This window comes from Heloderma suspectum, chromosome 3 (assembly GCF_057233095.1).
Source record: "Heloderma suspectum isolate Gila_16-S chromosome 3, 16-S_ref, whole genome shotgun sequence".
Classification (NCBI taxonomy): domain Eukaryota; kingdom Metazoa; phylum Chordata; class Lepidosauria; order Squamata; family Helodermatidae; genus Heloderma; species Heloderma suspectum.
The window spans coordinates 106,792,922-106,820,665 of NC_139460.1; the positions used below are offsets into that span (position 1 = coordinate 106,792,922).

At 40.9% G+C, this 27,744-nt stretch overlaps 1 protein-coding gene across 1 annotated transcript in view; it reads right to left on the reverse strand.

Moving 5' to 3' along the window:
* The window catches only part of CNKSR2 (connector enhancer of kinase suppressor of Ras 2), a 203,610-nt gene that overhangs the window by 127,546 nt on the left and 48,320 nt on the right, over positions 1-27,744 (reverse strand). Inside the window, exons 3-5 of the mRNA XM_084841747.1 lie at positions 15,769-15,971; positions 15,083-15,170; positions 5,747-5,788 (exon numbers count right to left, since the gene is read on the reverse strand). Of these exons, the coding sequence (XP_084697873.1) occupies positions 5,747-5,788; positions 15,083-15,170; positions 15,769-15,971 (333 nt within the window). The remainder of the gene's footprint in view (positions 1-5,746; positions 5,789-15,082; positions 15,171-15,768; positions 15,972-27,744) is intronic.

The following is a 27,744-nucleotide window of genomic DNA, read 5'->3' on the forward strand; positions in this document are numbered from 1 at the left end:
TTCACCGCTCCGAGGTTTTTGGATGCGGAGTGGTATATAAATATTGAAAGTAAATAAATAAATAAGCCCCCAACCATCTAGGGAAGAATCTAGTTCACAGTAAACACTAATACAGAAGACCAATGGCACACCTGTGACAAGATTCCCATGGCTACCAGTTTACACACATAGGAAGAATAATAATTTTTTTCCAAAGGGAGCCTGTGCTGGTTTGTCAGACAAAAAATCATCCTCCACCACCTGGTTACTATCAAATAGTAGTGAGGGAGAATTTTTGGTGAGAAAATGATGTGAGCCACCAGACTCAGATCAAGAGCATGTTCTGGATTGGGGCCACACACAGCTGCTTTTCCTTCATAATAAAAATAACCTCCTTAAATACTCTTTTTTAAAAAGTGTGAATAACGTAACTTTTAATTTGACCCTGAGATGGTAGCCACTTTGATTTCCCCCCCAGTTGTTCAGAAGACCCAGAGCTGTAATGGTTCTACTACGAGGTCCCCTTGAGGCATCAACATATCCGTTGAATTTGCTATGATCAATTATTCCTCTAGATATGAGGAAATATTACAAACTGTCTTTGATAGATAAGTGTGACAGTACCTCTGCACACTTCTTTCATGAGAGACTTAGCAAAAGAAGGCCCAGTGCGATCAGATGTGTGCTGAACTTCAGCTCAGATTCACTGCTGTCTTTGCTCCTGGTATCCCAGGCATGACTGTGAAGGCCAGGTTTAGGTGCAAGGGTATGTGACCAGTCATAAAAACATAAAAACAGCCATGCTGGATCAGACCAAAGCTTATCTAGTCCAGCATTCTGTTCACAAAGTGGCCAACCAGATGCCCATGGGAAGCCCCTAAGCAGGACATGAATGCAATAGCACCCTCATGGTCATGTTTCCCAGCCACTGACATACAGAGGCATATTGTCTCTGATACTATGAAGGTAATATATAGCCATCATGACTAGTAGCTATCAGAAGTCTTATTTTCTCCCAAGGTTAGGCACTTTTTAGGGTAGTTGTCTCAATGTGTCTGTCAGCATACACTGCCTTCCCTTGGTTCCATATTTGCTAGAGCCAATATTGGGATCCTCCTCCTCTTCCTCCTCAGAGATGTCTCATTCTAGTTTCAGGCTGGTCCTTATTTTCTCCTAGAAAAATAGCCGGTTCCTGCCTATGAAGGCCAGATAATTGGAGATTTTAAAATGTCAGTGCTAATGACAAATATACTTCCCTACCATTAAGTCCAATATTATTACTTCTCTCTGCAAACATGACATTTGGGAGTGGATGGGTTCCCATTTACCTTTAGATAATTTAGACAAATTGACTGCAGGATAAGTAAATAAGAAAGTACTACCCTGCGGTTGAACTTTAAACATATTTTCTAATTTCTTATAGTCATAGTAGCAGATAAGACACCAATTTTAGCCATGACTACGTTATGACATAAAACGATCGTTGCATAACTAGTGAGGCAATAGTCCAAAGGATTCTGATTCAACAACACAGAACATTGGATCCAAACCCAAAGGTGGAGCACTCCGAATATTATTCTCTAAAGCCTTTGCTATACCAAATAATTGTTCACCATACAATCTCAGGACTCAAATACAGCAGGCTGTTACCTCCATCTCATCTCATTGATTTATGTTATTTTGACAAAGGTTGTTTGCTGGGAGGTTTTAAGTAGGATCTCAGTTGAAATAAGTAAAATAATATGAAAACAATTATTCTAAGTACATGGTGCTAATGTACTTAAATATACTTATATGTACACTCAAATATCTCCTGCTTTTTCACTCTCCTGGAAGACAGAATAATAGAAATTTCTTATCAACACTGAAATTTCTGATCAATTTTTATCAATCACTAAAAGCAGATCACTGTCACTGTCTCCGATACAACAGGGAGAGCATACCAAAGGTAGGTTCTACCGCGAGAAAGCCCATTGCCACTAGATGACAATCTACAGGTCGTGGCATTACCAACAGGGCCTCCTCTGAAGATCACAGTGATCTCACATGTCTATACAGGGGAAGGCAGTCTTTCAGGTAACCTGGTCCCAAGTTGTTTAGGGCTTTATACCTTGGGTTTTGTTTAGGGTTTTATACCATAAAACCTTGAACATGGCTTGGTAGCTAATAGGTGGCCAGTGCAATTCTTTCAGCACAAGTAGGCTGCCAAGTGACCCCTGGCTGGCTACACTCTTCACTAGCTGCAGCTTCTGAACCAGTTTCAAGGGTAGCCCCACACAGAGTGCAACCCAAACATGAGGTTACCAGTGCATGAATCACTGTGGCCAAGCTATCATGATCCAGGAAAGGGCACAGTTGATGTACCAATTGAAGCTGGTAATAGCCACGCCTCACCACAGAGGCTACCTGAGCCTCTAATGACAATGATGGATCCAGGTGCACCCCAAACTATATACCTGTTCCTTTCCAGAATGGCAGATTATAACATACAGTAAATAAATATAATATGGATAGATTCCTCTCTAGAGCATCCTGTGCCTTCCCAATTACGCAACCTTGCTTTCCTATGCAGCAAAGCATGGCAACAGTTTGTTTTAGTTTCTTCTATTCCGTGAGCAGTTAGCCTACCCTATGCTACATTTTACCCCATGTTCTTTCATATGTCTGCTCTCCTATTTGGACAGCATTTTTTTAAAATGTTTTTAAGAACTGTATGTAACAACAGTGGTCTTCCCCTTTATTGGCCACATCCCTGCAGCTAAATTCCTGTAAAATGTTGTAAATATTATGTGAAAGTAATTTAAATACTTAAGAAACCTACATCCGTATCAACTGCTTGAATGCAAAAATCCAAGACTAAGCTAATGAAGGCCCAAGGATACTTAGTTAATAATAAGCACTTTGCTTTTACAGCTTTGACAATAAGCTGATTTGAGCACCAAGCCCAGTGAATTCTTAATTCACTCAAGGGTGACGAGTGTTATGAAGTACTGGTAGATGCAGCAGACTTTTGATAACCAGCTTTAAGTCAGGTAAATGGAAAACTGAGTATATTTTCTATACTGTTTGACTTCACTCCTACAAGGGAGAATTGTTCTTCATCTCTGCCAGAAGGAATTTCCTCCATCTTTAACTAGTTTGTTTGAGTATACTCACTCTGCCCTGGCTATTTCCATAATTTGTAGAACAAGCCTCTGATAGCACATAGCATGGTTATGACAGTTTTGGAAGTATTACAGAAATGCTGGATATTTTTCAAAATTCATTCATTTTTGTGCAGAATAAAACTCTTCTTATATATGGAATCTGAAGAGAACAAACAATGATTTAATGGAGACATTTACACACCAGCTGATCCTGGATCTGCAGAACAAACCTCAAGCTACAATAGAGGATGCTGGTCAAGATCTCTGTGGTCAGCTGCCATGGTGGAAATCCAGGGAATACATTAATGAACAATTCTATATTGACCAGCCAGTTTGCCTCACATACTCAGTATTCAATGCAGACAGCTACAGTTGATTTAGTAGCTACAGTTTCATAAAGGTTTATTTCCCTGTTTGTGCACAGACATTAGAGTTTCTGTAGTCTGTCTCTTAGGATTAGGTTTCCCACTGTGTTCAGGGAGGCAGGGAATGATGAAAGGCAAAGGAAGAGAGAGGGAAAACAGCGGAGCAACAGCTGTAGAAAGTGACTTAATAATGTCAGTTTTTGTGTTTCAAATTAAGCCTAGTGTATCCTCTATGCCAGGGGAAAGTTACACAGGCAATGCGATTAAAGAACCACAAGAGAGACTGCAGTCAGTTATTCTCGCATGTCTAGATGTGCTGCTAAAGACCCTGAGGAATCTTCAAGGGCCTACTTCTTACTGCCAAACACTGCTGGCTTTCTGAATGGAACAATTAAAGTTAAAATGTATTTTTTGCTGGTGTTGCTCTTCTTGCTGTCATCCAGCAAGCAGTTCTGAGTGACTGACCATATGAATACTTTATTTTATCAAACAAGGCACTTCTTCCTAGGCCCAGAAATCCTACAGCTGTGCTCAGTTTCTTGAAAGTTTTCATTTAGCTTTAATATTTACAACACATGTTGCCACCCCAACCTTTCTTGATGTCTACCCCAGGAGATGGCAACAATGGAAAACCTATTTCAATTATTATTGCTATAGAAACTATGGATCTCACTCTAGAAAGGAAAGTGGCCATGACATTCCCTTGGCCCTGAATGACAGCAAAGCTTCAGATCTTTTCCTCTAGTCACTAATTTACCAGAAGATGCAACTCTACATGATACTGCTATCTGGAATCTAGATGATCGTTTTAAACTCCTACTAAGTGTTCAGTCAGAATGGTTCAAGTTCCAATCTCATTCTCAGTTAATTCACTAGTCTATTCAGCAATACTTAGCACATCTTGTGAACTGTGCAACTGTTTGTATTCTCATAGATCAATCCTGTGGTTGAGGGGTCACAAGGAACACCCGCTAAGCCCCACGAGCAAAAGGTGGAGGGTGTGGTATTAGCTATGAAAACACCAGGACCATTAGTTGGTGGGCACTGGGCATGACAGATGAAGGAAAATAAAGCTAGCTTTCCGTTTCAGCCCAACATGGTATCAAGGTTCCAGAGTGAGGATTAACTGGACCATCTCCAAGCCACAACAAACTTTGCAAAAAGAAGCAGGGAAACAGATTCAAGTCTGAAAGACCTGCTGGGAAGCTTCCTGCTATTGCTGTTTCTGCATAGCACAACTCAACCCACCTAACACAACAGAGGCCTGCAAACTGAGAAGGCCTGACCTACAAGGAACTTAAGGGTGACTTCAAACCAGCTTATAGTACCCTGAGCTGCAGTCATGGCCACCCCATCCCCACCATGCTTCCACCTGCAGAACTGGATTTTCAGGCTGGCCTCTATGGATAAGCAGGTCTCAGAGATTTGCTCAGACCTATGGCTTAGATAAACAACCAGAAGATAAACAAGTGAGTACCCTTTTGTATGCTATGGGCTCAGCAGCAGAAAACATAAACTTATCTAGGGGAATCATAGAAGCTCAGTTGAAATAATTAAACTTAGTTAAAAGGGGAACTAGATAAACACTTCTTACCAGCAATATCACTTTTTAATGGGCCTGTTTTCCCAAGCACAAGGAAGAGCAAGAGGGTTAAGCATCTGATTTTATCATGGCCCTGTATGTCCTGATCTAGCACTGTGGATATGGTGCAATGAGTGAGGAACACACCTGGGACATGCTAATACTAGCACCTGAGACAGCCACTTGTCTGGGACACTACAGAAATGAGCATACTAATCCAAGGCCAAGGTCCTTCAGACCTCCTTTATAAAAGAACAACAGGTCCTACTCCGGAACAACTTTAAATACGATATCACAATCAAAGCCATAGAGAGTGGTAGGTGTAGCCTTAAGTATTTCATACAAATGACAAAACTGGACCCCAACAAGCAAGCTCTCAAACATCCATCGGGACAGGTCACACACACACACACATACACACCAGGGATGCAAAATAATGCCCATAGTGTGGCATACCACACAACAGGAAGAGTGTCCAGCTCAGGATGCAAGTGTCAAAAATTAGGGCATTATGCTGCTGTATGCCGCTCCAAAACAAGCAGTTTCAAGTGTACCCCAAGAAGAGAACATGAAAATAGTTCACCAGGGCTCCGTCAAAGGAGTACATAAAGACTGTCATTTGGAGAATTGAGTTTGTTACTAGTATATATGATGAAGATACAAATGCTACTCACCACATGAAGTATTTTGTTCTCAGTTTCATATACCGTACAGTCCTAAAAAGACAAAATTAAGAGAGTTTAATTTAACTAAATTAAATAACGTTGGAAAAACTGCTTGCTTTTTAGTGTCTTAAGGACATAGTTAAATTTATAAGCAATTGGGCCAGTTTGCATGATCAAAACAAGCCACCATGGCTTAAACAACCCTCAAATAACCCTACAACATGCCATGCCAGTGCCACCCAGTTCTGATGACATGATAAGCTGCGGCCTGCTGGTGATTATGCAAATCACACCCAGCACATGCAGTGACTCACAACAAGCCACAGCAGCTTGTTTATGTCACAGACTGGCTTGTTTTGATCATACAAACTAGGTCAGTGAATTCACAGTCACAGTCTTTTAAAAACATTTCTTATGAATTCTGACAAAATTTCAGAAACGTTTGAGTAGATTGTTCTGAAATGGCCTTATCTCTGAATACTTATGGAGAAACTGTCAATGTCCTTATTGTTGGTCAACCAGCAATTACTGGTCATTTCTTGTGGTTTGGAGTGATGTGTCATGTACATCATATTGCCTGTATACTGGTTTATTCATGTAAAAGAAATAACTTTTCTAAGGGCACAATCCTACGAATGTTTAGACAGAGAAAAGACCTATAGCTCCCAGCATTCCCCAGCCAGCATGGCCGGTTAGGGAATGCTGGGAGTTGTAGGTCATTTCTCTGTCTAAACATAAATAGGATTGTGCCCTAAATAACTGGAACAACTGACAAATGGAACAGGAATGCATACAAAGTGGAAATAATATTTTTCCCAGTTCCCTGAAATGCCTAACAATGGATTTCAAGACCTTTTGGTCCTGGACGTTTGCATGCTACATAAAAGCATGTCTGGGCTGACTTTTGTAGGTGAAAGGAGGGAAATAAAGAGACGAGGCACAACTGGTTGATATAAAATTTGGGCCACATTTATTGAAATTGTTCAGATCTGTGAAGGGCAAACTAAGCAGGCACCTTCTCTAAGCCAGAGTAGCCTGGCATTGTATCAGGCGAGACATTTGATGCCCGTAGAGTGGCATCTTTGATCGCCACCCCTCAGGACCGCCCAATTTTGGGACGGGAGGCCTTCCCATCAACCCCCCCCCCCCCGCGCTCAGGCTACAAAATTCTGAGTGGGTGAGGAGATTTGTCCTCAAAGGTAATCCATATCTTCCAACTGGGGCTGCAAAACCACAAGCTGGAAGCCTCAGGCCTTACCAGTTGCCTGAAACAGTGCTTCCAAATGCTCACCAACCCTATAGCCCACGAAAGGTGCATGCACATAATCATCTATTTAAATGTGACCAATCAGCCCGAGTGATTAAATAAAGCCAAAACAACCTAAAAAAAACTCCCAAACCCACTTACAGTGTGAAGTCGGCAAAAAGACACATAGCCAAAGCCAATCAGGCTATGAGCCAAAAATTCCTACTCGGCCCCCAAAAGGACGACCACTATAAACCACACTGCATAGAGGGAGGGAGGGAGCTGCTCTTCAAAGAAGAAGAAGGGAAGGGCCTCTCAGCCTAAAACGGCCCGTGAGCCCTTCCCCTCTCCAGTGGTGCCACCTGGGAATGCCAATGGCATTCCACTTTTCTCCTCCCCTGCCCCCCAGAAAAATCCTCCCCGCGGCCAGGCAAGCTGGACCCGGGGGGAAGGTACTTCTGGCAGAAGTAATGGAACTAAGCCAGCTCCCAAAGCTCTATTCATAACCAAGTTTCTTCTCCCCTGTAAGCATGGATATAAGATCAACATGACATTGATTTCATTAGGAGTGTCTCCCCAGTTCAAGAGTGGCTTGTTCAATTGGGGGGGGGGGTTCTTCCACTCCTGTAGCTCTGGATGCAACCCGGTACTATTTTGAGCTTTTTCATGTTTCCATTAAGATGGTACTGCAGATATTCCACTAACATAGTACTACAAATAGTAGTTTTTATAGTTACTTCTTTTTCACTTTTAAATATTTCAGTCCGAGCAGTTTAAAGTTCTTGAGAACAGTTCAGCACTACAATTAACAGACTTTCTCTCTCTCGTACATTTTGTGTTAACCAAAACACATTGCTTAATGTTTCCATGAACAAGCTGCACAAAGAAAGAAAAGAACACTAACAGTCACCCACAGCCAAGCTGTACTGCTCCCACACATCAACACAACCATCATACTATTTGAAACAAAGACATGATTATTTCCCTAACCAGAACTACATTAACACAGAATATTTTGGTTCAACTTATTTTCACTCCAAATACTTCAAGTGCACAGAATTTAACTAAATCTAGGTACTTAATATGAGATTAGCTCAATATGAAATAATTGCACTTTATTTGAAAAACCTTATAGTTACTACAAATCACTGCTATTCTGCTTCTGTTGTTAGAAGGCATACTTAGAAAGCATTGTGAGCGCCCAAGTATGTGAAGAAATATTTGCTTATTTTCACCTGGCCACGAAGCTTCACAAGGAATGGTTAAGGAAGTTCACTTCTTTATGCTATAGGAAAAGAAGCCATCCATGTTTACAACTGGAAAGAACTCCCTCTGGTCCCCACTCTCTGCATTCAGGAAGGAAGTCAAGACACATCTTTTAATTTGCCTTCTTTATTTTTATGGTTTTAAAGGTTGTTTTTAACTTTACTATGTCTTTGTTTATGATCTCTGTTTTGGGGATTTCTGGGTGGTTTCAGAAAGACAGTATAGAAATGCAATAAATAAGTGAATAAATACCTCCTTCACCTTTACTGAACAGTGCTACAAGTACAACTATGAGAGCGTTCTGGCCAAATTTCATCCCTATTTCAAAGGAGAACCCCCTTCCTGATGGATTGGTACTTGGATTTCTGGACAAAGGGCTTTCTGAAAGAATGCAGCTAATAGAGACCCATCACAAAGCAATAGGAATGGCAAGGCAATTGGAGTTGATCAAAAACCAGATCAGGGAGGAAAAACAACATGGGAGTGACTTGAAAAACCCTGGGTTGTCATTACGTGTGAACTGGGCTAATGTCACAGCTGCCTGTAACAATGAATCAGTAGTATACGTAACTACTTTTTTTTTTTTTTTAAGCCAGTAGAGCAAGTCATAGGATAACGCTGTTCTTGTCATAAATGTGTTACCTCTTTCCTTTATTCTCTCCAGGTCATAATTATCTACACTTGAAGATAAGCACTGGGTCAGTACTTGGTATGAAGTAGGTGTTATGAAAGGTACTCCTGTTCGTTGTGATCTAAATATTTAGATTATTCCATCCCTCAACTCGGTCAGAGCTTCACAATTTTTGTGGACTTTCACCTTTATTATTTAAACTATTGTTAAGGTCCTTTTATTTCCAAATTCTTCTACTCTTAAATGCAGTATAATACAACTGAAGAGAATTAATACATAGCAGTTCAAATACAATGGCTTCAGTTTCAGTTTCACCAGTTTAGAAACTGTGATGCTCGTAACCATGGCAACTACATACGTTCAAAGAAAATTAAGCATTTGGCTAGCACAAATATCTCAGAATGGAAAGTGTTGAACGAGGCTTCAAAAACAAGCATCCACACGTCGTGTATTAAATCTAGGGTAGAATCATGAAAATCCCAGTCCTTGTAAGAAATGTGATATGCTATGATATGCTGGCACGTGAGGATGACTTTTAAGTTTAAACTTCGGTTGTCTTTTTTGGATTTTTTCTGCAAACGACATTTTGTTAGGTGAATAATGGACTGAATTCTCAGAATACACTTAATACAATGGTGGGGCACATGGGAGAGGGGCAGCAGATGCACAGGGCCAGCATCAGACTCCAGTGGCCCACAGCATAGTGCCACTGGCACCACCTGGCCACCATTTGCACACCAGCCGATGCCCACTGCCGCCGCCCTACCAGCTACCCTCACTCCTTCTTTTTGTTGAGCTGGCGACGGTGGCCTTCAAGCCCTGTGGTGCCGCACTTTAAAAGAAAAAGTTATAAATGTACATTTTGAGTAGCAGTGATCTGAACCAATCAGACATCGCCTGAGTATGTGTGTGAGACATGGCCAATGAGGGTACAGGGCAGTCTTTCTGTCACTCACATTTTTGTAAATTTTTATCAAAGTTTTTTTAATGCAAGTAGTTGCCAAGTTGAATGTAATTTTACCTTTTTCCTAAATAGGCTTACACTCTATTATTGATAGTGTTACTGATCACATGTTTTCTGTTTAAATAATGACTTAATAGTTTCTATTTACAAGCAAGAGTAAAAAATATGGGGCAGCTAAGACTTGTTTGCCCCCTCTGCCTATTTTAAGAATTTAAAAAAACCCAAGCTTTACATTTTAAAAAATAAAACCTTTCTAAACATCATCATTACACAGTTAAGTGTGAACATGTGGTGATGAAACACTGAAATACACTCCCAGTGCCAAATGAAAATAAACTATGAAATCTAATCTTAACATTATTTGTTCCTATATGACTCCAGAAATCTGAACAAACCAGTTCAACATCTTTTAGGCTCAAGATCTCAGGCCTGTCCTGTGACATACATCCATAGCACTGGAAAATGAATATTCTTCTGCATTTTTGAGGTCTAGAATAAAAAAAATTCCGACTATAGAGTCAAATGTAAGACACTTAAGAAAACTACAGGAGGCATATCCAATCTTTTTCCTGTTGCATATTCATATCCATGCAGCCATCAGAGAAAATGCTCCTCGCAGGTGTATTATTTTTCTAACTTTGGGGCTAGAGCCAAGTATGCTCTATTCATAATAGCAGCAACTGACATGCACAGCTAGACACTCATTCTAGCTAAAGGGCTATTGTGCCTTTATGCCAGCAGACCAACTGGTAGTTCAACGGAGAGTTAGTGGTTCTAAAAGCAACCCAAAATTAGTGGAAATGTTGACTTCCAGAATGGGGTAGATCAGCGGAGCTCTCAGAAGGGAGTTCCACTGACCTGTGCTGACCTGGAAACAAGCACTTTAAGGGTTATTTTTAGAACCGCTTACTCCCCATTGTGTGAGTGGTCAGTCCTGCTGGCGCAACACAATCAGCAGGAGCACAGCGCCCCACTGGATACTGCTCAAAGTGTCCAGACCCAATCCACCAGCCCCTCCTTTACCAATTCAACCAAATACCAGATTATGTAAGGAAACCACAACAGGCTGCCATTGCTTCCTCAGGATATCCAATTAGATACTAGCTCAGCCTTCCTCAGTCAGGCTGGGGATGCTGGGAGTTGTAGTCCAACATATCTGGGTGGCACCATGTTGGGGAAGGCTGCTCTAGCTACTAGAAGGTAATGTGGGCATCCTCCACTGGGGCAAGTTGACACTTGTCTTTGTAGTGTGTGTGTGTGTGTGTATGTGCACGCGCATGTGTATGTGTATGTGTGCATGTGTGTGTCATTGGGAAAGTTTCTGAATACAAATCTAATGGCTGTATCTGTATTTTTAATTATAAAGGCAAACTGCACCTTTAGGATTGTGATTCAATCCGGAAAACAGCAGGAGGGAGGTGTTAAACATGCCCTCTTCCAGTGTTGCTGCTCTGAGCAACTTCAAATCCCCTGTGTCAGTTTTAAAGTTAAAAAATGTAGAGCACTGGTCACTCAACTAATGCCTGCTAAAGATATCAGTAGGTCCAACCAGGAAAGCCTTGTTCACTTATGAAAGACCATGGGTGACAGCAGGAGTAGGTATGCTGCTTTGTGGAGATCTCAGCAACCAGCACAAGCAATTGCCAAAAGCAGCTAGGCAGAACACTCCCAAGAGCAATATGCCCTGTATACAATAAGATGGTGTCCATCTTTTTCAGTGTATCGCCCATGCAAGGACATGATTGGGTTTCCCCTCTCTCTACATTAATTTTACTCACAGACATAAACCCCTAAGAACACCTAGGGATGTCACTATTTTTCAAATACAAATATGCTAATAGAGATCTTACAAAAATTACCACACCCCACTTCACAACAGGTACACAATGTTGCTTTAATTTACTTCCATTGTCAACTGCATTACTACAACACCAATGTAAGAGTTTCCCTTCTAGATCCTTATTTATCAACAGACAACCTAAAGAGAAAAATTGTGTGGCACTTAACTGACATTCACTGAGACATTCATTGTATCCGACATGCACTGAGTGGCTCCCCGTGCCATCAAACAGCAGGAATTGTACACACACAGACTAATCACAGAAACTTCTAGAGCTCTCTGTTAAGGTTTTCACCCTCCCCCCTCAAATACTGGTTTCACCAGTGGTAGCACCAGAAAATAATATGAGGTGATGAGGCAGGGTGCATTCTGGAAGAGTTGAGCTCTGTCCCCCATATTTGTTTTCTCAACCAAAAAGATACTGAGGGAGAGGAGATGGGAAAGCAAACTACTTGCTCACCTTGCCCCGTCGCCCCCCACCCACCATGGTGCTATGGGTTTTACCTGTCACTTTTCATATTGAAGGAGAAGGTGAGCTTGACTTCCTTCCTAAACCACTATGAAGATGTCATTGATCAGTAATGGTAGAGCCTCACAGCAGGGGAGCTAGAAGGATGTGTGACTGCACAGAGAGCCACTGGATGAGCATCAGTTTCAGGCAAGTGTAAACCTGTACTGTAAGGACCATATGCCAATCCTCAGAAGCAGCTTTGGGTAGTGTATGCAAGGATCTACAGCAGGAAGAGGGGATGACCAACAGCATACATGGTTCTTTGGATCCAAGACATAATTTTTGCTGTTTTCTACCACTGCCATAATATTTTTAGTGTAGAACTCTGCAGGCTAAGTCAGTGTCAATTCAGCATTGACTCAGAGTAAAATTCCAGTGTAGCCAAGTCATTTTGTCATATGGCTGAGTATCTTTCTGAGCCTTGCAAACTGGTAAAGATACCCTGCTCATCTAGTTGTCCCAGTGCTTAGTCACCACCTTCCTCACCACTTATTTCCAGCTTCCTCCATGCTCTGTTACCACCAGTCATCCTTAAGTTGGAATAAATTAGTGAGAAACTCTATAGGAATGCATTACAATAATTGTCATATATCTTTTATCTAATAAACATGAGGTGAATATGTAGAAAAGAACTGAAGGCATTCATACCTACACTAAACTTGAAGATGGAAGCCTAATGCCTTAGCTACAAAAATGACAGGTGAAACTTCTAGAAAGAAGGTGAAAGATGCCCACACAGGTGTCCCCAGGAGCAACATTCTTCTTTCACCTAAAATATGAGAAGCCGCTAATAAGCACTGTGAGCCAAATCACCTACTGGAAGCCTGAACTTTAGTAGGAATGGAATAAAAAAACCCAAACTCTTAAGTTATGAAAAGATCTTGACTGAACACATAATTCATTATATAACCTGTGAAAAGGCTCTTGTTGCTAGGGAGACAGACTTAGGACAAGCAGTTCTATGCACAATGCTTATAGCAAAGTAGAAACCAATCAGATTTTGATACATGCTGCTTTGCAGAAAAATACATAAGAAACTGCAAACCCAACACCTCTCCACTGAAAGCAGCATATGCAAGGGCAAGCAGCATGAATAAAAAGGAAATTTACCTACTCTAAAGTTCCCAAACTCCTGATCAACAGATTGGAAGAAAAGGTAGATAAATCCATCAGCAAGACTGTGTAGACAACATGAGCTCTGCAACTGTATTCAAAGATGAAACCTGGAAGCTGTTTGATGTGAAGAAAAATCAACAGGCTAGATCTAGAAATGGCTCCTTCTCTATCTGTTGCCTCCAACACACAAATCGTATCCTCCATACATCTTAAGGTATGTTAGGAAGGTGCATTCCACTTTTCTCAGTGGAACAACTGGAAAAGAAAATCCATGTTTTGCAAAGCCTCTGTGTTAAGAAGCAGACTGAAATGGCATGGCTCAAGCTGCACTGACACTTTCACATTCAACCAATCTCATAGTTCAGAATATGGCTACAAGAACATACGATCCATATACAGAATATATTTTGTCTACAGTTCTCACAAAGATTTCTGTGATTTGATTTACGTCAAAGATTTTTGTGATATGATTTACATGCCCCAGCCAGCCATGCTGGCTGGAGATGCTGGGAGCTGTAGGACTTATTTCTGTCTAAACATGCATAGGATTGCACCCCAAATGTGTTTTAAAAAGGATGCACACAATGTTTACTAAATCCTTAAGACAAAACCAATACAACCTAATACCTACAGAAACTAGTAACAACTTGCATGTGTGGATATACGTAATGTAATAGTGGAGATGTGAAGGATGTCTTACTAAGTGTTTTATGATCACAGAATATGCAACAATTAGGATGGATACAAAACCTGAATAAGGATCTCATTTTGTCATTATGCAACTACTAATAAATATAGCCAAGAAGTCCCGAACCACCATATTTTCCATGCATACAGTGAACTAATTATTAAACCAAGAAATCCATAGAACAAACACAGTCACCATGAGATAAATAGATATAGATATAGATGTGGGTGGGTCTTTTCAAGCATAAGAATGCAAGAACTATTGCAGAATCACTGTCATTTAATTACATTATTCAGGGAGGCATTCAGGGAGCAGTGCTTCAGGTGAAGTCTGTCATAAATCTCAAATGCTATAAGATGAAAGTGGGTATGCTTCCTTGACACCTTCAAAATGAAGTTCAAATTTGGATGCAGTATAATACTCTCTAATTAGTCTCACTACACTCCTAAATGTAAACAATAAAACATCAGCATTTAATTTAAACATTATAACCCCAAACAAGCAAAATGTAAAAGATAATTATGTTTGGCCACAGAGGTACAGTAAGAAACCTGTATAAAATTGTGGAGTCTTTGCATTACGATTATAAATGAATGATCAAATAAATCTACATTTCTTGTAGGAAATGTATCCCAATTAAGCAGGTGTCAACTTCACAGGCGCAAAAGCAGTCTTTCATACTTGCCAAAAGGATATTAGTAAAAATGAGACTCCAACAAAAGACAGATTAAAACAAAGCTATGATTGTTTCAGTCAGTATAGTTGATTTTTCTTGATTTTAGTCCCACTCACTTTTAATAGATGGAAACCTACTTATATGCATGTATGTTAGTGTTAAACTGTCTGGTGATGCTGTTTCTTCTTTATGTACAACAAGTGAGAGTAATTTTGAATATTAATTTTCCTTCCACTGCAGAAAAAGAACATAAAATGAAGTATAATAAAATTACTAAGCAGGAAGTTGCAGTGCAGACCTCTTAGTTATTAGATGAAGATAACTACTTTGACCATAAAGGAGAACTGTCTTTGAAATCTTTACACAGATAATGTATAAATAAAAAAGAGATGTAGGTGGTATCATACCTGCTGTACGATTGTTGTTAATTCAAGGCAGAGCTGTATGACATTATTTCTTGTTACAGAATAATCTGTCACAGCAGCAAAAGGCGATCTAGAAAAAAGGAGGGACATCGTAAAATAAAAACTATAATTTTATTGTAGTGCTAAGTATACACAAATCAATTTAACAATAGTGTCATTTAAATGCAATACCTGAGTACGATGCCCAGTCTTTGCTAAAACGTATTCCTTCATAGTATTATTCATAGTCCTTTTGTGATATTTTGGTTAATCCTAATAACAGTATTCAACACTTCTGGAGGGCACCATGTTGAGGAAAGGCTGTTCTACAGCATGCTGGGTTGACTGAACACACATTCCGTACTATCCAATGTTAGTCCTACTTAAAGTAGACCCATTTAAATGAATGGGACTTAAATTAGTCCTGACCTTTGTCCACATTCTGAGGCATTTCTTTTCAGGGCAGAGAACTTGTGTTCAAACTTCTACCAAACTTATAATGTGGTCTATCTGGACCCAGTGTTCAGATCTAGAACAATATCGTGATAAGGTCTTTTTCTTTTTAAAAAACAGATTAATTTAACTAGCAGGTAAAATTTAAATATAAAGTTCTAACAAACTGTATGTGCCCATGTGTGTTAATGTGGATGTCTAAAGTGGTCATCCATAAAACTCCTAAAAGGATTTACCTGTCCAGCCAAGCCAGGAGACTTTTTGCTGCTCCAATCAAATCTACCACAGAGGTAAGGAAATCGTTTGGTAATTTTCTGCTGGTCCTACCATCATAGTGACCACTCCTCCTCCTCCCCGTGATAAAGTTCTGAAGGTTTTTGGCAGATGCATTTAGCTTGTGAGAAAGCGTTTTTAGGTTTTCAGTTTCCAATCCATAGTTCTGCATTTAAAAGAAAACCGGGGAGTAAAGTTAGGTCTTCATCTTTATAGAACGCACTGAAAAAAAGAATGCTTTAAAACCCAACCACTCATGGCAATTAGCAATACATCTATTTCTCACTTTAAAATTTCCTTGCAAATTTTGTTTCCAAAGAAATATCTACAGACTAAGCAAAAGAAGAACTCTATACAAGATATAACTGCGAACAGGAAAAAAAAATCTTAAGGTAGGAAAGAACAAATGTATTTCTCTGTTCTAAAGCAGCTGTATGCCATTGTTTAACAGATTTGAGCTCTCTATAGAACTGCTTTCATTTCATCTGTGTGACTTAACATGTGAGGCACACAGTCAATGCAAGACAGTGAATTTTGTGTGTCATGTAATCTAAAATGTATTTACTAGCTGTGAAGGGAAAAAATTGTCTCTCTTATACTCACGGGCTAAAGCTTTAGAAATCCTCGAAGCCTCAAGCCAAAAGTGACATTGTTACAGCAGCAGGTATAACCATACTCATTTATAACCAACAAACTCATTTTGCATAATCACAATTATGTTACATGGAATGGGGCTGATGCTGTTTTGTCTGACTCCTACCTTCCCCTGAGTGGTTTGTATCAGTGTCTGGATATTCCTAGGAAACATTTTCAGTCTCAAGGTACTATTATTATGCACTTAGTTAAGAAAATAGGGACACTAATATTAATGTTGTTACAGAATATCTATCTACATTTAGGGTGCAATCCTGTGCATGTTTAGACAGAGAAAAGCATGCCTGGCTGGGGTATGCTGGGAGTTGTAGGCCTTTTCTCTGTCTAAACATGCATGAGTGCGCCCTAAATCACCTTAATCTAGATGTGATGTGGACTGCATGGTTCACTTCTATAGATAAGCCAGCTCTGTGCACACATACAGTGGACAATACAGAACAGGCATTCATCAGGTAGGAGGGACAACCCTTACAGGCTAAAGAACTCCACATACAGACAAGAAACTTCATGTGTATTATGTTTTGTGGTCTTTTAAAGATGTTTTTATTTGAGTTGATTTACTTATATTGTTTCTTTGAAAACAAATACAATAAAAATGCAATGATCAAAAAACCTGCCAGTTTCAGACCAAAGTTAGGGCTACCTCATGTTGGCTCAAGCTCCATAAAGCCAGGAAATTGAAAACTGGAAGCTGATGTCTTAGCTGACGTGCCCTGCTGTGATCTGTGACTACGTTTTGCAATGTCAGAAATTGTGCTTGCTTACAACTTATCCTCCATGTACCCACATTTTCCTTGGTCTTTCAGGCCCAAATCCAGATACGGAGGATGGAGTGCCTGGGACCAGCAAAGATTGCCCACGTTGTCCTGGTCCTCTATTGCCTCATGAAGCATCTGAGCCTTACTGTTTTGCTAGAGAAATGCACCTGTGAATTGACCCATGCCAGTTTACTGCTTACATCAGTAGCTGGCAGGATAGATTAAACAGTGAGAGGGAGCCCTCTTCTATCAGTAAGGCTAGATGTTTCATGAGGCAATACAGGACCTGGACAATGTGGGGCATCTTTGCTGACCAAGGAAAAGTGTGGGTGCGTGGAAGGTAAGATGTAAGCAAGCACAATTTCTGACATTGCACAACGTCATCACAGATCACAGCAGGGCATGTCAGTGAAGGCATCAACTTCCAATTTGAAATTTCCTGGCTTTATGGAACTTCAGCCAATATGAGATAGCCTTAACTCTGGTCTGAAACTGCATCTTTTCTGATCATTTAATTTCCCTGGCTTTTGAAAAGTAAATGTATAATTACAGTGTTGGCAATCCTACCCTCTCCCCACTGTATTTGAATCTGCTTTCTTGAAGGTTTCCTTATATGATAAATGCGATTATAGATATTTAACTAATGGTAATGAAGAATAAGGATTCTAAAATCTCAGGGAGAACTTCTACAGATAGAGGAAGCTGTCCTCTGCAGACAGTCATCCTCCACTTGTAGAAAGCAATGGAAATCACAAGGGAATTGCTGGAGCTAGCGAGCTCATCCCTGCTTCCCTTCCTCATGTGTAGAGCTCACACGTGGTGAGAATGACTTTAGAACTAGATTCTCACGACCATCTTGATGAGCGTACAGTACACAGAGATGAATGCATATTCAGTGTAACGTGGATATACCCCCTGTGCGAGACACAGTCCTTGCATGTCCTCTTCCCACCACTGTCATGCCTTCCGCTGATGCCTCAGCCTCAGAGGAATAGCCTGATTCAGGGTCAGAAGAATCTGATTTAGAGCCTCGTCAAGTTTTAGATTGTCGGGGTGCCGGGAATTCGTCTCTGCTTGGTTTCATAGTAGACTGCAGTGAGGGTGAGGGGGCAGCTCCTCCTCGTCAACAGCTAGAGTTAGCCTGGGAAAAAATAGCCAAGTTGTCCCTGTCTGAGCAACATTCTTTGGTAAGAGGCCAGGAAGCAGACTTGGCCAAGGGAGGGTGTGCCAAGACTGTCTCCCAGACAACACTGGTGGCTGAAAGGGCAAGAGGAAAAGCAACCAGTCAGGCAAAATTCTCAACTCCAGGCTAATTTTCCCTCTAGGCTAGGCAAGTGAGGAAGTCTAGTCACCCTGCCCTCACATAAAAGCTGGTGCACAGGTAAAGGAGATTTGTGGGTACAATGACACTGATCCCAGAGACTCCCTCTGCTGGACTACTCTTGCATGTGTTGAATCCTGTGCCTTGGGACCCTGTCTTGGAATATACCACTGGACTTTAAGACCCTGTTTCTGGCTTATCTGAGTTTATTTGAACTAGAGCTCACAAAGGACTCTGATCCGAGGACTCTGGTGAAATACCCGTGTTTGTGTCCTAAAGGAGTTGCTGTTTCTTTAACACATATTTGGTTGCTGATATTGTGGGGAAGCTGGGTCTGACAACCACACAGAAAGTAAGAGCAAGAATAAGGATCTTACTTGCACTGCATTTCTGCTTTCAGAACGGTGGTGTGAGGCCCTGGTGTCAGGGTTGGATCAGAGCCCAGAGAGCCCCAAAGCAGTTCTGATTCTGAGGAAGAGATAGAAACCGCGGGAGAGGAACCCGCGCGCTGTTCAGAGGAGCAGCCAGGGGGACAGCCTCTCCTGGTACACATTCCTGAGAGTGATAATGACCCTGGCGGGGAGACGGAGGCGCAACAGCAGTTTCTGGACGCTGGGCGCCGGCGCAGCATCAAGCATGAGATGGTGGGCGCTGAGAGGAGGCACTCAACCCGCTCGGTGTGACGGCGACAGCGGTGCCCCGATGCCCCACAGGAAAGGCGCGTACTCTCTCCTCCTAGCCCGTAAGTACGGAGGTTTCCCACCTTCCCTCCAAACAGAGATAAACTGATTCCTAAGGTTAGAACCCCCGAGTAGGCAGCTCTCTCAAGTCTCACTTGTAGGATCAAGCAATTAGCATCTGTAAGCATCATTAGGTTGAATGGGAATAAAGCCTTGGAAAAGAGCCCTATTGTCTGCGGGTTGATTCTGGCTACCTGAGGATTTCAGAAGGCAGCAGGGGCAACTTCTCGACACCTGTGTCCTTCTGGTCCCCCCACCTGTGCATTCCATCCCCGCCCACATTCTCCAAAGGTCAAACTGCATGTTATTTTAAAGATGTAGTTAGGTGTTGTTGTTTTTACTCAAAAGTAAGGTCATAGAACCTCATATGGATCAGGATCTGGGGGGGGGTTAACCCTTTGCCCTATGCCTGCAATTTACCTTATTGCTGGATGCCATTTTGGCAATGTAGACTGGAGGCATGGGGAGCCTGATGCAGATTGGGAACAGAGTGGTGGGGGCAAAGTCTTAAAGTCTCCCTACCACCCATGCTAGGGTCCCAATCTGGGTAATAATGTGTAGTCTTACTTTGTGTGGTCACATTCCATAACTAAAGGAATAGCCGTGGCACTTATAAGCTCTCTGTGATAGGATTCCAATAGAAAACACTGCAGTACTGACAGTATTCTAGGTCCAGACTGCAACTGAGTATGCCCAACGTAAACTTTGCCAGCAGTTGCTGCCATAGGCTTTGATGGGGCAGAAAACCCTTAATATGTTTTGAACCGCTGCTCAGAATTTCATCAAACCAATGAAAGGCACACCTCCTCAACAAGCCAGAACAATGTACATCTGTAGTTTTCCACAGCATTTGAAAGAAACATGTGATATACCAAGCCACATCCTGGAGTAAAAAGTACAAATGTGTCAATTTTCAGCACTTTTTAACTTGCTGCACCTGTGGCAATATTTATCAATTGGTTTAAAACTTTACACAGTTGTAGAACGCATCAGGAAGATCATAGATACCATGGTTCAAGTTATTAGTGCAACAGGTGTAATTTTTCATACAATAAACCTTGTGTCATTTCTGCCCACCGTATCTGTGACATTACTGAAATGTTGGTGGGCTGCATGACACTTGTGGTGTATGGCAGTTGACAGCTCTGCAGCTTGATGTTATGCTTTAGCTCTCAGGTTTGAGAGCTAAAGCATAACAAAATCCTCCTCTCCATGTTCTGACATCAAGATAGAAATAAGTGCTTTTCTGCTGCTTTCATTACTCACTGGGGGTAATACTCACCAAATGTCACAAATATAGACAGCTTAAAAGAATTATAAATACTTAATACCTCAGATCCTCTAACTTTCAGGGTGGGAAATACTACCTTGGGCAGAACTGCCCTCTCAGCATGATGGAACGTTTGTATTTCTTGCTTAGATCCTTCACAGTCCTCAGCAGCCTTGCGTGGAATCCACAAATTTGTTTCTAGCATATGCAGAGGGCTTGATGGGAGATGCAGGGATTTGCCTCATTTTTGCCAGAGAATGGATATGCTAAGAAGCAGTGAGATAGACTCCTACTGTTTCTTATCAGCTCTGAACCTCAGCACAAGTGAGAGATCAGGTCAGGTAATGTGTGCTACTGTGCCTTATTTTTGATAAAGGGGGAGGGGACTCATCCTTGGCAAGCTAGTGAGTGGATTTGTGGACTGATGACTATGTGAGGCAGTCAAAGAATAAGAAGCCTTAAATATTCCATAATAAAGTGTCAACAGTTTTGCTGTTCACTTCATGACACAATCTATACCAATGTCACGCCTAACATAATGTGCTGCTATGTTGTATCTCTGAATCAAGACTACTATGCTCTTAAAACAGCAAAGTAAATGGGGCTAAATCATAACTATCCAGTTGTCGTGAGACCTATCAACTGTCACACAACTAAACTGTCAACTAAAATTATATTATAATAATATCTATCCATTTAACAGTATCTACAGGCTATTATAGGACCAAATATCAGGTTCGCTGTCAAGAATTCACATGCTTGCACATTTTCCAATGTAACATCATTTGCCAACAGTGACTTTCTATAGTTGACATCAGAGATAGGCAACTTGTGGCCCTCCAGATGTTTTGCTCTAGAATTCTCACAAGCCCTAGCCAGCATAGCCAATGGTGATGGATCATGGGAATTGTACACCAAAACATCTGGAGGGCCACAAGTTGTCTACCCCGATGTAACAAATAGCGTTTCTGCATAAAAGAATGATTGGTCATGAACAGGACATTAAAAATGACAACACAATATTAATGGGACATTTTAACCTCCAGAAATTTGACTTCTTGTCACTACAGTTTGAAGATTAGAGCTGAATAAAGTGAAAACTCTTAAGTTATATTTCATTAACACAAGTGAAGCTGTATCTTCTGTCCTTAACCAGGATTGAGTTGGCTAAATCATAATTACCTCACATGTGGTGTTCTGCAAACTGCAGACCAGTCTGTAAGGTTCTGTGTCCCTGAAACTATCAACATGTTGAATCATATTAGCTTCAATTAATTTATTTCTTTATTTATATATGCTATCTTTGCTTTCAGAATATTTTCTTTTATCTTTTAATCTCACCTGGTATAAAAATTCCAAACTATCCCCTAGAACAGAATTAGGCAACCTTTTGGGGCCTGTAGGCATATTTGACACTTTGAAAAAGTGTCCAAAGTACTCCACAAATTGCCATGGGAGGTAAAATGCTGGGAGCACCCCCTCCTCTGTATTTCCACTTTCTCTCCCACACCTCAAGCCATTTTTTGACAGGGCACCAATTCCCCAGCTCTATTAAAATCAATGGAGTGGATGCCACATTGCTAATCCCTGCCCTAAAACCTAGGTTTCACGTCATCTCCTCAAAAATGCACATATACATATTGACCCAGTTGGCACGTAATGACTAACTGTGGGTTAAACAACCCATAGTTAATCGGTGCTGCGCAGGTGCGAGTGAGCACACTGCTTCCCACCTGCTTGCCATTTCCACTTTGCACCCAACTTTCCTAAACAACATCCCCATTCCTGCATTGTTCAGCATGACATGCGAACCCGGAACTCTGAGTTGTTGAAGGAGAAACAATCCAGAGTTTTAATCCATGGTTTGTTGCTGGGTTAAAAGTCTGGGTTGTTTTCCCTCAACAACCCAGAGTTCTAGGCTTGCACATCACAACAAAGAACCCATGAACAGGGCATTACTAGGTTGTTTAGCAATGCAGAAGTGGTGAGTGCACAGGAAGCACATGCTTCCTCGCTTCTTGACCAAAATCTATAAACCAGAAGTTTCAGTAACACTGGAATGATAAAAATGTGATGTAACTAAGATCTGACGTATAATATTACAGTGTGTTGTTGTTGTTTTATAAAAATAGAATTTAGAAATTTAGAAATTTAGAAATAAGCTTTAAAATATGTAGGCATATGTTTCTCCTTCCAACTTTACCAATTATCTGTTTCATTTCAAAATGAATGTTATAAAGCAAGGTGATAATTCTATGTAAGGTTTTAAAGTTAATTTTAACATAATTTAAATTTTAAAAAAATCAAAATAGAAGTTTAAAAATAATAAGTACAAGTAAAATGAGCCTCCAAAGTAAGGACATGGGATCTAAAGAATGAGCAGTCTGCATATCTTAAACTTGGAGAGAATAATACATACACTTTTATCTGTTCTTTTATTACTTTTTAATAACTTCCTTGCATCCTTGAGATGTCATCTCAAATGTGTAACCTTCCTGAAAATTTCCTCCATCCTCATCCTCTTAGAACTATCTTCTTTTTCACAGTGCCCGTTTTGAGATCTCAACTACTCACTATTAATGGTAGTGATGAAAGCAGAAGCCAAAATGTCTAAACAATTTAAACTTTATATCTGTTGTGTCATTCACTTTTTGACCTATAATTAACGTGATTGACTGCATTTTGCTAAGGATAGAGAGATCAATCTAAATACAGTATTTACTAGAAATCAACATTGCTTCTACTTTCTTTGTATTGAAAACTCAAATTTATGAGATTAGTATACATCATACTCTCAGGTTCCTAAATATATATATGTGCCTCCCCAAGCAAACAAATGCAAGTTCAAGGTCACGGATGCCTTTTAAAAGAATGAAAGAATTAAAACAGGTGACCATATGGCTACTTTACTTAATTCTTGCTACCATAGCTTCTATACTTCCAACACAGGTATCTAGGGAAGGAGCTGCAATATCTGTTTATCCAACTTATGTAGATTTCTTATATAATGTTAGCAAAAAAAAATTTTTAGTGAATTTTCAGGCAACCACAGAACTATTGTTAGCTGTAGAATAATTATTTGACTTTCCTGTAGGTATAACATTAAGGGGCTAATGTGAAAAGCCCATGAGCAACATGACATTATAAAAATATAATGTTCGCGCTGCTCTACTAAAAGAACAAAGGATGAGAAAAAAAATTAAAGCACAAGGTTCTTATTATAAACATCTATGAAGTGAAGCAACAGCAGGTAGTAGGGCTCAGGCAGCCTTGATAATACATAAAACCCACAGAAGCAATTAGCTGAGTGCTGCTGCTATTGCTTCTGTTCTAGGAGAAGTTTAAAATCCAAAATCTATGACTCTGACATGTGAAGAATGTCAGATTTTTAATAAACAAAATCTATTTTGATTTAGTGAGTAGTATTGTATTACCATCTAAAATGCTGCTGTAAATTAACAATTTAAATCTTTAGGGATTAAGCCTATTGTCCAACACAAGTCCAGCACTGCTTTGCACCCACAAAAGGAAGACAGCCCTTTTGTGGGTGCAAAAGGTAGTTGTAATAGAATCCAAGAGATTCAGACTTATTTTCAATTATGTATTTAATAATTTCACCACATTTCAAGGCAAGAAAGCTTCTCAAACTGACTTCGTTTTTTATTACCTTTGGCCCCTTTTCCATACTGCTCTCCCTGTGAGTTGCATGATTATAAAATCATAAAAATCTCTCTACACATATTGGACAGTTGGCATATATCCAAAACCTGAGCACAGAAGGGAGGACGCACCTGTAACTGATATTCTCCTTAAGAGAGAATATCTCCTTAAGGTAAGGTCACAAATGCGTGCTTCAAGTGATGGCTTGTATATATGTTACAATCATCATAGATCAAATGCCACAGAAACAACTTCCGTATCATCAGCCGTGATTTCAAGCCAATACATTTAAATGGAAGCTGAAACATCAGTTGCATATTTTTATTTATTTAGTGAATCTCTATTTGGCCACCTAATGCGAAGAGAAAACTCCCTGGAAAAGACCCTGATGCTGGGAAAGACTGAAGGCAAAAGGAGAAGGGGACGGCAGAGGATGAGATGGCTAGATAGCATCACGGATGCAATGAATATGAACTTGAGCACGCTCCGGGAGAGAGCGCAGGACAGGAAGGCCTGGCGTGCTATGGTCCATGGGGTCACGAAGAGTCGGACACGACTGAACGACTGAACAACAACAAAATCCCACCATTAACTCAACTCTAGAGTTAATTCTTGCTGTTACAATGTGGATAAAGGCAGCAAGACCTTCCTACTCTAAAAAGGGTTGCTGCCTGTGCAACAGGTGCAGGTGACAAAAACACCTTGCAAGTTCACAAAAGGTATGACCACAACATAGCTGTGCTTAGTTACTTGACATGAAGTCAGGCCAAATGGAAAAACATTTACAAAACTTAGTAGCCTTCAAAAAATTTACTATTCTGCCACTTTGAAAGAAAACAAAACAGCAGACTTTAAAAATGTATGTTAAAAAATCCAACTCTTCTGGGATTACAAATTTTTAAGAAATATGGGAGGGTTTTTAAACCTTGATGTTACTCACAGGAGCACAAATCATGACCATAGTTGCAGAGGAGCCTTTCACTGGTAGCTTTCTTTCATAAATTGTAACTAACTGAAGATAAAACAAAATGCATTTTTGCTCAAACTGACACCATTTTATAACAAAACTGGACGTCCAAATTTTATCCCCGCCACCACCAAACCTCTGCCCTTTAATGTGAGCCAGGCATTCAATTCCACCTCCCCCCACTGACACACACACACACACATACACACACACGATTACCACTAATATTTAGTCCAAGAACATGTAAAGTATAAATAAAGAGAAAGAACACTTACAGAAGACAGTCAATGCACTTTCCTTATCTTAGTTTATTGGGTTTTAATTGGGTGCAAAAAGCAGCAATGCTCTTTGCAAAAGGATTTGCAGGAGGCTTCTGGCCAGAAAGTATGGGCTTGGCTCAGCGCTTGACAAGAGTTCAGTCAGTGGCGGTGTTCGACAGGTTTTCTTATCATTCTTATTTTTAAGGGCTAGATTCATGCTACCGTGGAATATGCTGCAAACCACCTCGAAGGAATTTCCAGATTGCTCGGGGACAATTCCAGTCACCAATATTAACCAATACAAGTGTGTGATAAAATGACACTCCTGGCCAGTAGCACAATTTCTTTTCAAGGAGAAAAGCAAGATCTAGGAAAAACTCCAAGATTCCAGTCTGTTCGGATTTGATGAGTAACTCTACAAGAAAAGCAGGTAAACTAACTCTCCAAAGAGCACTGGAAGAGCTACTTAGCTCTATCTTGTATAGATTCTGTGTTCTTAACATCTGTTTGCTAATGTCTTCAAGAAACTAGTTTAGATGTCCATTCTAACTTAGAGAAATAGAGCTGGGTGTCTTCAGCATATTCATGAAACCGAACTCCAGAGCTCTAGATTACATCTGGCAGCGGCTTCATATAGAGCAAGAATGCAGAACTTCCAGGCCCTGGAGGTTTTGCATCTGACCCTTGGGTTCGTCCAGAGCTTGGAGCTTTGGGAGGCAAATGGCAGATGCAAGTGGGCGATTTCCCTTCCACCCGCTCTCCTCAATAGGGATAGTAAGAGGCACACAGAGGAGGTGCGAAATGCAGCCATTCACACACCGTCCCTATCGGGATAACAAGCACCACAGGAAGCTAGGAATTCAAATGGCAATGGGATGGCAAAATGGGGATAGTGAGAGGTGCTCAACAAAGGAGGTGTTCAACCTGGCCAGCTCTGGGAAGACCTGCTTCTCCCAGTGCCGGCCAAGTCCCTTTCTCCATGCTGAGAGAGGCACAGATCTCAGTGCCTCTCTCAGCATGGAGAGAGGCAAACTGGGCGGGGGGGGGGATGACATCTGTGGGTATGGCCATGCCATCATCTGGCCAGTGGAGGGCCTGGTAGGGGCAATTCAGCCCCCACTCTATTTTTAATTCTGCACCCCTGATACAGAGATTAAGCCATGTTAGCAGTAATACCACGCCTTGGGGGATAAAACACAGCAGTGGCCATGGTGCTGAATTAGCCTCTTCAATTAACATGTAACCTGGTAATACTACCAAAAAAAAAATGAAATGGACAGCGAAGAGGATCCCAAATTATTGCACAAATTTAGGTAACATTCAAACTGGCATTCAAACTGCTAAAAATAGCATAACATCTAGCACAGGTAACTAAGGGTGGAAATTTGGGAATGATGACAGATTTTGCAAGACTTATTTGCAGATTTCCAAGTCACTTCAATTACCAACAGTGTGCCCATCCTTCAGTCAATTTTTTAAAATAAAGTGTGTGTTTCTGTATGTTTTAATATGCTACAACTCTTAATCATATGGGAAAGCATATGACAGGAAGCGAATCACAAGTTCAAAGGGCTACCATTGATTAGCCCAGAAGTGGCAACCCATGGCCATGTCTCACATGGCTCACAGAATCTCTGGTGCCTCCGCCCCTTCAATCCCTGCCCAGCTGAGAAGGGGCACCCCTTCCCCACAAAGGCAGGGAGCACTGAGCACTGTGGAAGTGCTCTTTCTGCCCTTTCGAAAGGCATCCCTACAGGGATTGGGAGGAAGTCCTGCCTGAACAAGGAGAGCTGAGGACTTTGAAACTGTGGAGAACCACACTTTCAAAAGCCATCCCTGCCCAGATTCACAGATCTGGCTGGAGCTATACTTTCAAAATGTCTCCCTTTTTTGTGGGGGAGGGACAATCAGGATTGGGACACTGACAAGAGAGAAAGAGTGAGGAGATTGATGGATGCAGAGCGGCAGAGGTGTATGGATGGGTGGTGTATGTTTGTGTGGGTGTGAATGGATGCATGGGGAATGAAGAATGTGCATGAATGTATGGTGAGTGCATGTGTGAGAGTGAAAGAGAGAAAGACTGGATGAATGGGGCTGAGTTTCACAGATCACACCACCACTATCCATTGATTCACTCACACTATGAATGGGAGTGTGTGTGTGTGGGCGTGCACACATCCATGTGTGTGTGAGAGAAACAGTATGAGGTAGTGATGTCCTTAATTCATGGTGTTATCTCCCTCCTGCAGTGCTGGGGGACTCATTTGGATAGTCCACCCCAGGAGGCTGATGGAATCCAATGGATTTCT